Source organism: Callorhinchus milii, unplaced genomic scaffold (genome assembly GCF_018977255.1).
Source record: "Callorhinchus milii isolate IMCB2004 unplaced genomic scaffold, IMCB_Cmil_1.0 Scaffold16, whole genome shotgun sequence".
In the NCBI taxonomy this organism is placed as follows: Eukaryota; Metazoa; Chordata; class Chondrichthyes; order Chimaeriformes; family Callorhinchidae; genus Callorhinchus; species Callorhinchus milii.
In genome coordinates, this window is record NW_024704757.1 from 11,154,358 (window position 1) to 11,170,898 (window position 16,541).

The 16,541-nt window shown below is 48.7% G+C and overlaps 3 protein-coding genes and 1 non-coding gene across 6 annotated transcripts in view; 2 read left to right on the forward strand and 2 right to left on the reverse strand.

Moving 5' to 3' along the window:
* rab11fip3 (RAB11 family interacting protein 3 (class II)) overlaps positions 1-1,720 on the forward strand; it is a 30,031-nt gene extending 28,311 nt beyond the window's left edge. For all 3 annotated transcript variants that reach the window (XM_042340963.1, XM_042340965.1, XM_042340964.1), the window contains one exon: positions 27-1,720. In XM_042340963.1, the coding sequence (XP_042196897.1) occupies positions 27-158 (132 nt within the window). In that variant the 3' untranslated portion in view covers positions 159-1,720. The remainder of the gene's footprint in view (positions 1-26) is intronic.
* Positions 1,721-1,837: 117 nt separating this feature from the next.
* Positions 1,838-8,522, reverse strand: cluap1 (clusterin associated protein 1). The gene is made up of 12 exons (XM_007893687.2): positions 8,385-8,522; positions 7,590-7,701; positions 7,035-7,119; positions 6,545-6,724; positions 6,211-6,306; positions 5,602-5,685; positions 5,173-5,306; positions 4,821-4,962; positions 4,292-4,364; positions 3,921-4,031; positions 3,588-3,643; positions 1,838-2,378 (listed from the first exon to the last, which is right to left on the reverse strand). The coding sequence occupies exons 1-12, from the start codon at positions 8,404-8,406 to the stop codon at positions 2,226-2,228; spliced, it is 1,248 nt and encodes a 415-aa protein (XP_007891878.1). The 5' UTR covers positions 8,407-8,522; the 3' UTR covers positions 1,838-2,225.
* On the reverse strand, positions 8,188-8,264 carry trnaa-ggc. The gene has a single exon. It is a non-coding gene; the product is annotated as a tRNA-Ala (tRNA).
* Positions 8,523-11,673: 3,151 nt separating the features above from the next.
* Positions 11,674-16,329, forward strand: mcrip2 (MAPK regulated corepressor interacting protein 2). The gene is given in 5 exon segments (NM_001292151.1): positions 11,674-11,812; positions 11,943-12,015; positions 12,452-12,585; positions 14,855-14,956; positions 15,751-16,329. Coding segments are annotated over 5 exon segments (432 nt in total). The 5' UTR covers positions 11,674-11,760; the 3' UTR covers positions 15,822-16,329.
* The last annotated feature ends 212 nt before the right edge of the window (positions 16,330-16,541 follow it).

The window sequence follows — 16,541 nt, forward strand, 5'->3', positions numbered from 1 at the left end:
TGATTTGTCTGTGTGTTTAATTCCAGCTGATGGATGCCATTCACAAACAAGAAGAGATCAACTACCGGTTGCAAGACTATATCGACCGTATCATTGTCGCCATCATGGAGACTAACCCGTCCATCTTGGAGATCAAGCATATGCAGGAACGCACGTAGTGCTCAACACTGACCATTTCACCTGTTGTCATCGGGGTCCTGAGGAGTACCACACAGCTCCAGTGTGGACTGGGATCCCTCTCTTCCATATCCTCCCTTCCCCACCCACCTCCCTGCTGGAGCAGATCCCTGGTGAGCACTTGGTGTGGGGTCTCTCCCGTGTGTGCTGGACCTGAGTGTTGTACTGGGATCCCTTATCTATCTCTTCTCCCGACTCACCAAAGCAAATGCCCACTGGGGAGGCTCAACTTGGTTTAATCTCGGTCTTCATACATTGGGACTTGGCTCACGAGCTGGTGAATCTCCAGCACTGCTCCGGCCTTAGCAGGGATAGAACACTATTTGCACATGGACACTAATTACACAGCACACTTGCACGTTTATTGGCGCATTAATAGTCGCTGTTTTATGAAACTTGGCAATTCCTCGTGATGCTCTGGGCAGGTCACCAGCCATCTACATTTAATTAAACTCGTCCTGTCCACTTCACATTCCCAGGAACCAAGCTTGCTCTATAGGTACCAACCCAGCTTCTCTCTCATAGAATCCCACCCTTTATTCTTCATTCCTTGGTGTGTCACCAGATAATTACTATTTAAGATGATGGGTACTCCCTAATCTGTACACGCACTTGTTCTTGGTGCCCATCAACAACAGTCACAGCTGAGACTGCAGGAATTGATCAGTCTCCACTTGCACCAACCCTCACCCCGGCCAACCCTATCCGAACATCCCACTCCCATCAATGGGGGAGGGGGTGGGGTTGTGTCTCTTGTTCGTCTGTAGCTGCTGCGTGTCCAGAATGGATGCCGTGTGTGCCTGTAAATTCTGCTGAAGAAACTTGTGTACATTTTGAATTTTATATCCTCTCAGAGTAGAAATAGTTATTTTTATAGAACAAAGGCACCTCTGCTGGAATAGAAAGCTATCTCCAATGGAATCTTATCTGCTGAGTACAGTATATAGCCTCACGTTTGTGTGTGAGGGAGGAAAGTAGCTCAATGCTGATTTCTTTATGGGTGTTGAGTTGATGTACTTTCCTGCCCGACTGAAGATGATGCTGTTAATTATGTAAAAAAAAAGGAAAAAGTCTTAAAATGCAAGTCCTATCAATGTACTGTTCTTGTGACTGAAGAAACTCGCCTCAAAGATGTTGTGATCAGGAGCAACTCATTTCAGTAGTTTTTATATATGAAAAATGTTTTGGCATGACACTCACCGGAGCTATTGCTCAACACCTGTGCTTGTTGGTTATACAGGAAATCATTTCAAACCCCAGGCTACCAGCAGCTTGGGGAATCCCTGAGGTGTCAGTGCTATGGCTCCTGAGGTGACATCCTGCAACTCCAGGACTGAACCTTAAGATACTGAGTTATTTAAGAAGTATTTTCAGTTATGGTACGAGCCAAGTTGTGAAAGCATCATTGCACCCCTAAAAATGAATAGTCAGTGTATGTATACCTGTATAAGTGGCAGCTGGGTGTAGGGCAGGGAATGAGTGGTGTAGTGTAACTACTGGAAATGCCCAGTGATGAAGCAATTAAAATGCGGATTAACAACCATCATGAGCCTGATGTTTTTTTTTGCATTGATCAGGGTGGTGGGGCTCAGAGGAAAAGCAAGAGAAAATCGAGTGCTGTGTGTAAGCTGATTTAAAAACAAAATCCACATGGTACAAATTGGAATGAATATAAATAATTTTAATTTAAAGCAAATATGAACTTCCTACTCAGTGAAGTTATTCTGATCAGTTGTGAAAACATTGACTGTATAACACACATGCAGGATACAAACAGGATGGAATGGTAAGCACAGAAAATGGTATTGGTTTACTTCCTAAACATGACTCCCTGCACAAGATGATGGTGTGATGATAATCCTTGCATTTGGTGTAGTGCCAAATGGGAGGATGTCTCAAAGTACTTCACAGGATTTTACTGCGAAATGGAGTGACTATATTTGTAAGCAAACATGGCAGCCCAATTGCACACAGCAATGTCTGACAACCAGCCATGAAACAAAGGACCAATTTATTTAGCATAACGCTAACTCCAAACTGCTCTAGGACTAGAAGTCATTGTCACTTTCCTCCAGCGGCTCCTGCTTGTGCACTCGTCGTGGTGCTTTCTCTGCCTGGATGTCAACACTGTCGTCATCATCTTCAGCAACTTCATCTTCATCCTCATCCTCCACATCAATCTCACTATCATCAGAGTCATCCTAGGGAAAGGGAAAGAAGATCTGTCATGTGGGTTTTCTCTCCTTTTTAGGTATCTAGCTCCTGCTGAACATGGATCCAATTTCTGATTCACTTCTCATTCCATATTTTTCAGCTTTATTTATGCCACTGTTACCTGTTTTTCTAGATTATTTTTTAAATGAATCCATTTTGCAGCTTTCTCCATATCCCGTAATGCTGCTGCTCAGGTATTTATTCAGTTTCTCTTGAACAATTCTATTGCTCCAGCTTTACTCGGCACTAATCTCTCCCCTAATGTTTTCACCAAATCCCCAAATAAAGGAAAGTTTTCCCCCTTATCTGTCATGCTTCTGCTTCTTAACTACCTCTAACCATAACCCCTCTCAATTGCCTCTGCTCCAGTAGTAAAAAAAAATTCAGACAGCCTCTCTTCACCCAAATATTGTCTCATACTCATTATCGTCCTAGTGAATCTGCACTTGCCCCTTCCCCAGCCTTCCTTCAATGAGGAGCTCAAAACTAAATAAAATACTCATAATCACTGCCCTGTTCAATTTCAACTTAATTTCCCTACTTTGATATGCAACCGGTTATAAATCATGGAACCCTATTTGCCTTATTGCTAGTTTTTTGTCCCTGTTACTGCAGAGGTCAGCTTACTGTAAATCTACTTTAAATAAACTGTCTGCCACCTCAGGCCACTGTTGGTTCAGATGATTGGCCCTAGATACGGAACTTCCCCTTGTTCTGCTGGGGAATTAACAACAAATTACATTAAATCAGTGAAGCAATGTAATGATGTAAAACCCAGGCTATCCCTACAGGATGGGTTCCGAGCGAGTAAGCAAAGTGCAGCCTTTGCCTGAGAAACCAACCTGCTTGCTGTTCCATGAGCCCTTGTGTTTAGCAGGTTTGTGCTTTAGTAATGCAATGACAGGAGCAACAGAGAGAGAGAAATTACACACTTCAAAAGAAAAAAAAAAGAGATTAAAACGAAAAGCGCCGAGAACAGAAGCACAAGTGATGCAGGAGCTGAGGTCAGGAAACTGGTGAGGGATCAGAGAAGTGAAAGGAGTCCAAGTTGATGGGCTCCAGCTCAGGGTCACTGGTGCAGGAAAATGTTGGAAGAGATGGATTGGAGGGTTCCCATATTCTCAACATGAGCAAGATGATAAGCTAAGATATGGATGGGACAAGTGCAGGGAGAGTGAGCAGCACTCGTCTTCTACCTCGTCTTCAGTGTCACCGCCATGCATTGTCCCAACTATTCGGCCGCCTCCTCTCCCTGTTAGCACAACAGAAGAAAGAAAATTCAGGAGTGAGAGGCAACGAGGAGAACTTCACAGTAAGCCAACAAGTTGAAGTCTTCAGTATCCTGGTTACGACAGGGTAGAGCATTTTGCAAATGCTTTACTGACAACATATTACATCCAGTTATCAGGGGAAGTGCACAGAGACCAGCGTGTCCTGTACAAGCTGGGGCTGAGGGATCAAACTCCTTACAGGCTGGGGCTGCGGGCTCCTGGGTTACAGCGCTAGGTTTGGAGGGAAGATGGTCATACCCTGGATAGGTGGCTCCCGACTGAGCCTTGGTTTTAATGGCCGCCTGTCCTCCAGGTCACTGTCAGATCCTTCATCATCTGGGATTTCCGTATCAGAGTAATCGTCCTTCCCTGTTTTAGAGAGGAGAGTTCATCTCAATATCTGGTTAACAAAACATTAGACATTTTATATTGACACATGCTCAGCTCGGGTATAAATACAATGTTAGGTGGTGTCAAACACACAGACCCAGGTCCCATCCTCGGTCTTTGGCAAAGTTACCCGGTCTCAGTCTGGACTGCAGTCCTCAGAGCGGAGCAAAAGAAAAATTCATGGTGACCACGTAGAAAGGTGCTCAAACACAGAGCGTGACATTTCAGTTGTGCTTTACCTGGGTTCTTCATCAGACGCTTTTCTTCCTCCTTTAGTTTATTTTGCATTAGGCGCAGGGTGTTTTCGGTTTCCTAAGGAACAGAAATTAAATATTGGTGGGGAAAAAAAACTGATAAAAAAAATCTGGAGAAGAATAAATTGATCACAGGCAGAAGTGCAGAATTGCAAGTTTTACTAATGGAATTAACTTATTGAAATGACTGAGCACATGTTTTTTTGTGGGGAAATGTTGTTGGTTTTGCACACGTGAACTTTCAGAAAACACCATGTAAGATTGAAGTCAAAATGCAAGATCAACAAGATTTCCACTATCTGGTATCTGCAGGCATATGCATGTGTTGGTGCACAAGTGGGTAGATGTGCTTGTGGGGTGGCGTAGGAATTCTTGGGGGTGGGAAGAGACATAATGGGGGAGAGGGTACTGGGACTTTACCCTACCCCAAGCGCTCTGGAACGTTACCCTGTGTGATGGGTGCAATATAAATACAAGTTGTTGTACTGTGCAGGGCTGCTCGCTCCTCTCGTACCTCAAACCGCTCCTGTTCCATGCGATGCAGGTCGTCCAGCTGCTGCTCCAGGTAGCAGAGATTGCGGAACTTCTCCACGTAGATCTCGTAGTGACGCTGCAGCTCCTCCTCCATCTTCTCGTACTCGTCCATGAAGGCAGGTCTGGCAATCAAACACACTGTGCGTAAGCCACGTGGCAATGGGCGAGGGAGATATCGGGGTCACACAGGTGAGGGTAGGGAAAGGCTAATGTAGTGGTGGCAGGGAGGGAGTACAGGGGGAAAAAAAAGAGTCACAGAGATGGTAGCAGTGGAGGCCTAACAGCATTGGGGGGAGGGTTTCACAATTGCACGATAACATTTTTAGATGCACCTCACGCTCTGCAGCGTCTGCAGCCGCTTCTTGCTTCTCTCCAGCTCCAGTTTTTTCTTCTCGATCTTGGCCTCCAGATTGGCCTCATCAGACGCCACGTTGTTCAGGAGCTCCTTTGTCTTCTGAACTTGTTCCTATATCAGAGATTCAACATTGCATGGATGCTCTCTCTCTCTCACACACACAGAGCATCGCCTCACTGCAGATGTGCTATCTCTCCTGCACACAAACAGCATGATCTCACTGCATATGTGCTATCTCTCTTACAAACACTCAGCAACACTTCACCATACGTGCTCTCCCACAAACAGGACCACCTCTGCCCCTGTGTACCTCACTGCTCTCATACACATATAGTGACCAGCAGTTATCACAAAATGAAAGAAACTCCCGCTTCTTTACAAGCTTTGAATGAAAGAAGCTCCTCACCATAATACCTTTAATTCCCGCTCTCAGTGCCTTCTCCGTCTCATTGATTTCGAGAGGCCGAGCTATCGCTGCTGTCCTCATCTCCTGTAAAACATCACAACCATTTAACCTGCTCCTAGTAGCAATTTCTCTTCATCAAACCAAAATATGGAGTTCCTGTTTACCATCCCTGCCACCAACATGCTTTATTGTTGGACTCTTCCCTCACCGACAACTACCTACTGTTTTCCACCGCATAAGGGCAGCTCTTCAGAACAGTAGTGATTCTGGAATCAAGGGTGGTGATGGAAAGGTAGAGTTGGATGTTATCTGTATACATGTGGAACTGAGCCACGCATACTTGTAACTTTCAAATAGTTTGGTTTAGATAGTCTTTAAGCATGGTGATGGGTTTCCGCATGATTCCATGCAAGGCTATTGATTTAAGGATTAAAGTTGGGTTTGACACTATCCAGAGCACACCCAGATGTGATGAATATCTTGCGACCACCTGAATCTCCCTTCTCTTTTCAAATTGTGTCACGGACAGGTCGAGGGGATCTCAATTTAACATCTCATCTAAAAGAACAACATCTATCCCTTTAATCTAACCGGATTGTCTCTACTTACCCTCAAATCTACCTCCTTTCCCAGTAAATCAAATACTGTTGCCCCTTTGGAGGTGATCTCAGAGGCCAACTGTCTAGCAGTTTTCAAGTCCGCAATCTGTAGAGGGAACGATACATAGCATTAAACCTTACCACTTCTTGTCTTATTTACAAGCAAGTAACCAGCTGCTGGCTCAGCCAGATCTCTTGCAGTCTTGGTACAATATCATTAACATGACTGCAGATTTGTGTGTGGGTTGGTGTTTGGTTATGAAGGGGAGGAGGCTGGCAACAGACAGCCTAGCCATCATCACAAATTTCTTACCGTGAGAATCATTACATGAGCAGAAGCTCACCTTGGATCCCAGGTCAAATTTAAATTTGTTGGTGTCCTCCTCAGTGTCCTCACTTGCATCTCTGCCCTTGGTCTTCATTGCATTGTACAACACTGTGGTGATTTTCAGCAACTCTTTCACTGAATATCCATCCGCCTGATACAACTTCTTAGTGTTCAGCTTAATGTGGGCTTTGGTAGCCTGAGAATGAACAATATAACGTAGAGCATAAACCAGCATTACTGAGAAACTGTGACAATATTTTAAATTGGAAAGCTTCCACGTCTGTGTGCTGTGTGTGTGTAAAAAAAAATTATCATGTGCAGTCAATAACAGGAGCTTCATAACCTCTGGGAGAAGTTTAAAAAAAACATTATTTTCCAAATTGCTATTCTCCTTTACTAATCTGCTAAGTCTTTAAGACGTGCAGTGGCTAATGTTGCAAAGACAGGCCTGTACTCTCCAGGCACCTGCCCTACACTGGATGCAGGAATTGCTTTGCGTCACTTACCATGAATTGAGCTACAGCTTTGATGAAGAACACACGGTCCTGTTCCATATCCACATCTGTTGGGATATCAGTGTGTGGTTCATATCTGGAAACAAAATTCAATAACATCAGTCACTGATTTCTTCAGAGGCAGACAGCCCAGTATGTCCCAGTATCACAGCTCGCAGACAGACACCTGCAAACAACTTGTCTTTTTTCTAACTCGCACAGAATGTTACAACACAGACCGATTCAGTATTTTCTCCATATGCCCATCTGGTGTAATCCCACTTATAAAAATAATCCTTTCATTTGATGGAGCACCTTATCACACTGAAAAATTTCAAAGCGCTTTACAAGATTTCTACAAAGTACTGTAGAGCGACTGTGTATTTGTAAACAAATATGACAGCCAATTTGCACGCAGCAAAAGAATCAGAAAGAAACAGATGATTGGAGAAAGACTCACTGTACAAACTTTACATCTTAATTTTTTTCACTGGTTAAGTTAAAACAATTGATATCAGGCTTTCAGTTCTCGCTTCACTTCCAGCAATTTAATCAATGAACACTAACCTCTTCACAAGCCAGACGAGAATTTCTGCTACTAATGGGAAGTTGGGAGTCCTGAAATTCTCCATGGAGATCAGCCGATGGTACCCCAGGGCTCTCATCATTTCCGTAAAGTCTGAGTGGGGGGGGGAAGAACCATTAGGAGCTATGATCGTTGCTGGAGTAAAGTGCTTTTGCTTTCAAGTTACCTGCTCCAGAGTACACGATTCATGTCTTCCCACACAACAGAGTGAGATGTCCTCAGAGTGAGATGTGTTGCTCGGGAGGCCAGAGCGGCCACCGGAGAGGAGTGTGGATACTTAAGAAAGGTCATAATAGTGATGATAATAATAATAATAATAATAACCGTTGCATTTGATATAGCGCTTTTCACATCTTGTAGACTTCTCAAAGCGCTTCACAGAATATACTGTAAAGTGAATTGACTGCATATTTGTGGGGGAATCGCGGCAGCCAATGGCACACAGCAGCGTCCCGCAAAGAGTCGTGGATTGAAGCGACCAAATTATTATGGTTTTTTTTTTCCTCGAGGGATTATTATCAGGCGCGTGTGTGTGTGCGTGTGCGTGTGTGTGTGGAGCAAGGAAACTTGCCCAAGGTTTCGCCCTGACCGGCCGGGAATCGAACCCAGGTCTCTCGCTTGCCAGTCGAGTGCTCTGACCGCTGAGCTACAGGACGCCCACAAGGTAAGGAGCGGGTCAGATAAAAAGCAGACCACAAGGACCTGACCAAACCAAGGCTGAGGACACGGGCGGCAATGGCTGTAAATAACACTGACTGTGAACCAGATATACTCACTCCTGAGATCCCGGAAGGACATGGTGGCCGGTCGCTGACCCGCGGCCTGTCCTCAGGCTCCCGGTCACTGTCTCTCCAGGCGGCCCGAGCCTCCACTCTCACTCCTTCCTCTCACTCCTCTCTCTCTCTCTCACTCACTCACTCGTCTCACTCCTTCTATCCTCTCACTCTCTCTGTCCTCTCTTACTCTCTCTCTCTCTCCTCTCACTCCCTCTATCCTCTCCCTTCTCACTCTCTCCTCTCCTTTCTCACTCTCTCTCTACTCTCTCACTCCCTCTGTTCTCACTCCCTCTGTCCTCTCCCCTTTCACTCACTCACTCTCTCCTCTCACTCACTCCTCTCTCTCCCTCTCTCCTTTCACTCACTCCCTCTCTCCTTTCACTCACTCACTCTCTCCTTTCACTCCCTCCCTCTTCTGACCTGTCCTATCCCTCTCTCTGTCCATGACACACAGGCACAGGCCCCGCTGTTGTTCTGCTTCCGTTTCCCGTAGCAACGAGCCAAGCATTGTGGGTAGAGTGAGGGAGGGCGGGGCGGGAAATTCAAACCCTCCCGCGCAGTCTCACATACACACACACACACACACAGAGAGCTCCCAGCCCTGGGCTCCCTGACAGACTGGCAACCCAACCGGGTGTTCCACGTCAGTGGCTGCAGCGATGTTAGTCTCCTCGTACCCCCCCACACCCCCACACCCCCACACATCCCCCCACACACATCCCCCCCTCCGGCTATTGCCATTCCAATAACTTGTCCACATGTTCCTCCGCAGAGCTGCAGTGGCCGCCTCCTCCCCACGGTGAGACTGCCTTCCTCGCTCCCTTCGTCTCGCTCCCTCCCTCCCTCCCTTCCCACTTTCAGGTCTCTGCTGAAGACCTTTCTTTTCGACCGCGCCTTTGGTCACCTTCCTCCCACCCCCTCCCCCTCCCCCCCCCGGCTCGGCCCCGGGATCCGTTACTGTGAAGCGCTCTGAGACGCCGTCCGGCGTGGAGGGCGCTATGTAATTCCAAGTTGTTGCTGTTGGTGGTGGTGGTGCTGTCTATCCTCCACGACCGCAGCTCCTCGAGTTGTGGGCAGGAAGATGGTGGCAAAGTTCTCACGCGTTTCGTGTCGACGGGGAGAGTGGTCTTCTACCCGGACAAACTGCAGGATGCCTGTCAAACAGCGTTTTCAATGGCAAGCTGTGAAGTTTTAGCTGTTTAAGTTCCAGCAATACCCCATTGCTCCCGTGTTGGGGTCCTCAAGCCTCGGCTCTTGCCAACCTGCACTTAATACTCTCTGGAATTAGGTAAGTAGGTTGAGTCCCTCTGGACAGAGAATGCAAATTCCATTCCAGATGCAGGAATTTTCATATGTAGGCGGCATATATCAAACTGTCTTATTTGGATATTCTTAGGCACAGTGATAGGTTTCCACATACGTTTAGACACCCGGCTTTGAGACATCTCCAAAATGTGTTAAGGCAAATGCAATTAATTAATATTATTATCTTGTGCAGTTTGGTATTGGGTATGCTTCAGATTGCCTCTGAATAGAAAGTTATGGGTTTAAGACCCATGTCATGACTTTGAACTCAGTCTTGACACTCACTCCAATGCGGAGTTGGGATTGTGATACGTTGTTAAGAGGTGAAATCCTTCGGATGAGACATTAAACCAAGGCTCCATCTGCCTGTTCAGGTGGATGTTAAATATCCCATGGCATTATATGCCATACAAAATTACATTTGTAAAGCACCTTTCATGTCAGGAACACTGCCCTCCTGACGTGAAAAATGGGAATTTTCCCAGGTATACTGACCAACAATCCTCCAAATTAAAAACTAAGTGATTACTGCTTGGCTGTTTGTGGGACAAATTATGCTGGTCAAAAATTGGCGGCTGCATTCGTCTCCAAATAAACAGTCACTACACTTCATACTAAAATTCTGAGAAGTGCTTTGATATGTCTCAATATAAGGCTCTGTATTAAATCCAAAGATTATTATTGATAGACCTTTCAATGGAGAACGAAGGTGGTCAATAGGGTTGAATTCTGAACGAGAGATCCCATATCTTAGAAGTAATGTCTCATTTAGAATATTGGTCATCACTTTGAAAAAATAACATATTGCATTTATCTCGTGCCTTTAATCTTGGGAGGACTTCCCAAGGTGCTACAAATAAATCAAATGAGGTATTTTCAAAAGGGTGTGGATGGTTGCATCAACATCTCAGCCTGAGTGGACCACACCCAGAAACTAAAGATCATCTCTCTGCGACATTAATTAGTTTACCAGTTTATTTGCTTATCTGGCAATGTATTTGATCAAAACGTGTAAATATATGCCTAAGTTTTATTGAAATTATAATGTACACCAAGCTTGATTTACGAGCATTTAAGCCTTTGTTTGTTCGTTTGAATGTCATTTGCAAACTTGGCAAGTTGTGGATCTGAGGTTGTACAACATTCGGCACTTTAAACCACCGGGAATGACCGGGACAGATTTCTATGTTGTTTCTCTGAAGGAAAAGTTCTCATTTAGTTTCTGGTGAGGTCACCCTGAGGACTATTAACACGTGGACATGGACATTGAGATGTTTGTTCTCTGGGGACAGGATGTGTGTGTGTGTGTGTGTATGGGGGGGGGGGAGGAGAGTATTTCTGGGGTGGGACTTGTGTGTGGGGTGGGGTGTGTGTTGGGGTGATGTGTGTGTGTGGGGGGGGGAGGAGGTGTGTCTGGGGGGTGGGGCTGTGTGGTGGTGTGTTGTGGGGTGAGGTGTGTGTGTGGGGGGGGGGAAGAGTGTGTGTGGGGGGGATGGGGCTGTGTGTGTGTGTGTTGTGGGGGTGAGGTTGTGTGTGTGGGGGGGGGTGGGGAAGGAATCTGTGTGTGTTGCAGAGGGGTGCCTGTGTGTGTCCGGGGGGGGAGTGATGTTGGCTTGTTATGGGGGGTATTTGGGGGAGGGGCTGCGGGGGGGGGGGGGAGTGTCTCGGGGCGGGTGGAGTGGGAGGGGCTGTGTGTGTGTGTGTGTGTAGGGGGGGGGGGAGTGTCTCGGGGGGTGGGAGGGGCTGTGTGTGTGTGAGTGTGGAGGAGTGTCTCGGGGGGGGTGTGGGGGGGGGGGAGTGTCTCGGGGGGTGGGAGGGGCTGTGTGTGTGTGTGTGAGTGTGGAGGAGTGTCTCAGGGGGGGGGGGAGTGTCTCGGGGGTGGGAGGGGCTGTGTGTGTGTGTGGTGAGTGTGGAGGAGTGTCTCGGGGGGGGGGGGTGTGGGGGGGGTGTGTGTGTGGCGGGGGGTGGGGGGAGGTGTGGAGGAAGGTCTGGGCATCGCTGTCTCAGTCAGTCAGTCAGTCAGTGTGGCGGGAGTGAGGAGCGGGGGGCGCGGGCTCAGACAGGCCGAGGGATGTACACCATCACCCGGGGGCCCAGCAGACTGGCCACCCAGCGCAGGACCGGTGAGTGCCGCTTACCCCCCGGGGCTCTCCCCCTCTCCCTCAGTCTCTCTCCCCCCCCCTCCCCCCCCCAGCAGCGGGGCCTCTCAACTCAATGTCTCTCTCCCCCTCTCTACCTCTCTCTACCCCGCAGGTCCCTCCCAGCAGGTGGAAGCCAAGTCGGGGTGCGAGCTCAAGCAGAAGCCGGGGCCCTGGCCGGCGGGAAGGTGAGTGCCGGGCGGGCGGCCTTGAGGAAGGTTACAGGCGGCGGCGTGAGCGAGAAGTGCGCGCGCGCTCTCTGGGTGACGGTGACCTTCAGGCGCGTGGCTGGAGGAGGAGGAGGAGGAGAGGAGGCGGTTGGGGTTAGGGGGGGGCGGCGCTCTGTCATCTCCAGGGGGCGGGGCGCTGTGACCTTCAGAGGCGGGGCGGTGGTGGTGGGGATGAGGATGGGGGCGGGCGGAACGGGTGTGCTCGTGACCTTCGGGGGCGGGATTAGCGCCGTTCAAGGGCGGGTGGGGGGGGGCTGTGACCTTCAGGGGCGGGGCAACGCGAGCTCTGAGCCCTTCCGCGCGCGCGCGCGCGCACGGGGTCGGCGTTTGGCAGTTGGCGCAGGCGCAGTGAGTGTCCCTGACCCCCCCACTCCCCTCTCTGTGTCCCGCTCAGTCGGCCGGTGCCGAAGCTGGTGTTCAGCAGAGTGAACGGGAAGCGGGTGCAGAGCCTCGGGGGCCGCGAGCCTCGGGAGGAGGAGGAGGTGCCCACTCAGGCGCACGAGGAAAACGTCCGGTTTGTTTACGAAGGTAAGAGGCGGCGGCCCAGGCCCAAGGCCCCGGGCCCCGGGGCAGCCGAGAGAGAGAGAGAGAGGGCGAAGAGTCGCGTGGGTTCCGCGCTCGGTACAGTCGTCGTAAAAGCGACTGCTTTGGGGCCCAAGTGACCTTGAGGGAGGTGTAGATGGGTCGGGGGTGAGGCTCAGAGACAACACAAGTTATGGGGGGGCCCCAGGGCAGGGGGGGATGGGGTGGGGGGATTGGGTGGGGGGGCCCCAGGGTAGGGGAAGATGGCCGAAAGTGCGGTCAAAGAGGAAGGTCTTAGGGCAGAACCTTGACGGAGATGAGAGGGACCAGTCGAAGGGACTCCAGGATGGAGTTCCAGAGAGCGGGAGCGGTTGGGCTGAAACGCTGACTCCTGAGGGGGGGCGCGGGTGGGGTGGGGTGGGTTGAGGGGGGACGCGAAGGAGGTGGGTGCCCACCGAGCGGAGGGAGCAGCAGGTTTGGAGGGTTTGAGGGGGTGGGGGTGGGGGCGGTCAAAGAGGTCAGGTGGGGTAAGATCGTGGAAGGGTTTAATAGTTAGGGTGAGGACCTTGAACTTGATCTGCTGGGAGATGTGGAGCGTGTGTAGCCAGGTGAGGATGGGGGGGATATGCTTGCAGGGTCCGGTACAGAGTTGTGGATAGTCTGCAGTTTACGAAGGGAAGAGGTGGGTACCCGGTGAGCAGGGAATTGGCGTAATCTAACATGGATGTGATGGATGTGCGGAGTAGGGTCTCGGTGGCCTGAGGGGAAAGGTAGTGGGTGGAGGTGGGAAATGGTAGGAGTATCCAAATTTGACAGAGTTCCACATATGTATGCCAGTTTTTATAGGCAAAGAGGTTGAGGTGGAAGGAGAAAGCGACCTAGAGATGTATGTTGACTTGTCACTCGCCGTGTCCAAGCCATGTGAGCGAGGCAGCAATAACTAAGGATGATAGTTGGTTGCCAACATCTGGATAGATTCTACTCTTGGTTGCAATGTATTTGGGAGGTTTGGTGTTGTCTGTTTTGAAATGCAGTTTTCTCTAGTCTGTTTGTAACCTTCAGATGGCCGCTGTTAGCAGATATTGTGTATTTAGTACTTTAATCATTAACCACTTTGACTCATCTGTTGGGCTGCCCATTGCGGAAGTCTCGTGGTAGTTTTTCCTGCAACTTGGAAGTCTGGGAGGTAGCCTCACACCACCGTGAGAGCCAAAAGGCAGCTATTCATGTGGCAGGGAAACAGCATTGCCAGGGGTTCTTTCAGACAGTAATTGGGGAACATCCAGGGAGAATCCAGAAATGGAGGATGCAGAACTCTGATCATTTACATGGAACTGGTTCCAGCAACTATGTCTGCAGAGTGGAATCCCAACTAAATGAAAAGCAAATCAGGGCAGTTCACAACTTAGTGTTCGCATACAGCAGCTGAGAAAAACAGTGTGATAATCCCCAGTGTGGGAGGCATTGAGCTATGAGAAATGAGCAGATAACCTAGCACTCCTTTGCTTTCGAGATGAGACATCTCAGCGGGAACCTAAGAGCTAAATTGGGATAGTGAAAGGAAATCCTGAAAAGTATTGTTGGAATACGCGAGGCAGGTGGGTATATATTCAGGAGTGCGACGGTCAATTTTAGTAGACACCACAAAGTATTTCTTTACATGGAGTGTAATGAACAACTTGAGTGGGTTACCAGGAGAGGTGGATGGTATAGGCTGGATTCTCGACTTGTTTAAGAAACCGTTTGAATTTTTAATGGGTAGATGGTAGGATGCATATTCTAAAATAATGAGCCAAAGAACCTTCTTTATCAAAAAAAAAGCTCAGAAAAATGTAGTTCAGTTCAGAAAACTGTTAAAAGTTTCTGAGAACAGAGAGCTTGTTTATTTTCACTGGTCACAACGTGCTCTAGTAATTGAGAAAAGAAAGCTCCACATTTCTGGTCCAGATTTCTGAGCAGAGGCATTCAGGACACATGGCATCAGTAGAGAGATCAGGGTTGAAACTGCATTTGGAATGAAGGAGTCTGTGTGAGTGGCGCAATTGGAAGAGTAAATGGGGCAGTACCGCATATATTTGCACAAACCAGATCTTTCTGGCCTGGGTTGAACTCTGAGTTAGCATTGCGTTGTTCTTTTACCAACCAAACAAATTGCATAATTTTAAGAGTGACGAATACTAACCAGCCTGTCTGTGCCCTGCATTGCACCTGTACACCCCACGAGCAAGACTGTGTAGCTGTACTGATGGGCGATCGCTTCTGGTTACTCTTGCAGCGTGGCAGCAGGTGGAGGAGGAGCTGGGAGCGAGTGAGGGTCCAGACAGCAGGCACGGTACTGTGCAGTATGTCGAGAACACGCCCAACCCCAGCCTCAAGGGTAAGTAGCGAGCGAGTCTCTCAGAGGACAACATGAGCATCTCCTTGTGACAGATTATGGGACTTCATTGCAGTGATTCCCAGGTTTGGTTCCTCAGGTATAAAGATGATTGGTTCAGTTTGGGGGGTGGGGAAACTGTCCTTTAATGTCCAAATCCAGAAGCCTGAAGTGCTGCAGAGGTACCTGGTTTGGTTATCCGATCACTGAGGCACAGAGCTCTGCTTTGCTCCCTTTGCCAGGCACCATGGAGCCAAAAGGCAGGATAGTCACAATTTTGTTGTTGAGCAAACTTCGGGAGCGTTATAATGAGCAAAAGCTGCACGTGATGTGTGAGAACATTGTGCCAGCCTCCAGCCCACAGCCAGGCCTCCTTGTGTGACCCAGCAGTCAGAGGTGCAAAGCTTGAGAAGCAACAACACAGAGTGTTTTAAGACCAGACCAATCTGTCCGTGTTTGCTATCAACACAAAAGAAGAATCCACTTTAATACCCCCACTCAATTGGTTCTTTCACCAAATTGCTGTCTAATTCCCTCCGTTGTCCGATCGAGCATATGGACACAATCTGCCTTCACCACCTCCTTGAATAACCTTTTTCCACAGGATCAGTGTGTTCTGTGTAAAGTAATCGAGTCTGTGCCTTGATGAAGAAGTGTCCATGTTAAACATCATGGGGTTTTGTTTTATCTAACATTGCTGTACCTGACTTGTAAGTGCTGGAAGGGACAGTGTAGAGGATGTTGTGCTTTTCCATGGTTTACCGTTTTAACTCTGTGCTTGTTTTATTTTTGGACAGGTTTTGTCCCCATTGATTTGGAGGAGTGGTGGGCAAAGCAATTCCTGGCCAACATCGAGAACTCCTCGTGAAGTGTGAAGTGAGAAATGAACTATTTATGTGACCCAGAGGGTGAAGTAGCTGCATGGCATTGGACTGACTGACGGCTCGCTCGACTCAGCGCTGCTATGAATGGAAAAGAAACGGACTAGCTGGGATTCCCTGGAGAGGAGGTGGCTTGTGAACGGCGGGCAGGCCCGCTGTGTGCTGGGCGTTAGGCCGGTGAGGTTGCACAGTGTCTCTAAACACATGCCTTAAAGGGCCACCACCCCGTCTGGCTTGTGATTGTCACTGGAGGTACAGAGGTACTTTCCGAATGTAGCACAGAGAATGCGCAAATAACAGGACCTCCTGTTAAACGTCAGGCACAGGCCCACGGAGCAGCTGGTACATTCCCACCTTCCACCTCCGACCCTCTGTTAAGCCCACTGCTGCCATTTCCCTCGGCTGAAGTACAGTACAAGGGCTCGTGTTACCAGCAATTTCTGGCTTGCCAAGTCGGAATTTACCTGTTTCGTAAATAAACCAAGCGATGCAGTTTGTGTGCTTGTCTCCGACTGTCTGCTTTGCAGTTTCGTCCAGTGCATTGATTCAGTTGAGGAAGGAATGCCACCCTTATGGTCTAATTGTCATTCTAGTCCATTGCCACACCGGCCCACGCCTCCGTTGCCTTTCGGTTTATGAGCAGGGCGTCAGCCTTTATGTGGCGCTTTTTCAAAACTACATGTCTTGTTTCCTTGGCACAACACTCA

Coding starts and splice junctions, on each gene's coding strand:
- cluap1 (XM_007893687.2), bottom strand. CDS start 8,406: ATGTCCTTCCGGGATCTCAGGA. Junction 4,032..4,291: donor GCGTCTGATGAAGAACCCAG/GTAAAGCACAAC, acceptor TCTCTAAAACAG/GGAAGGACGATTACTCTGAT. Junction 2,379..3,587: donor GCGGTGACACTGAAGACGAG/GTAGAAGACGAG, acceptor CCCTTTCCCTAG/GATGACTCTGATGATAGTGA.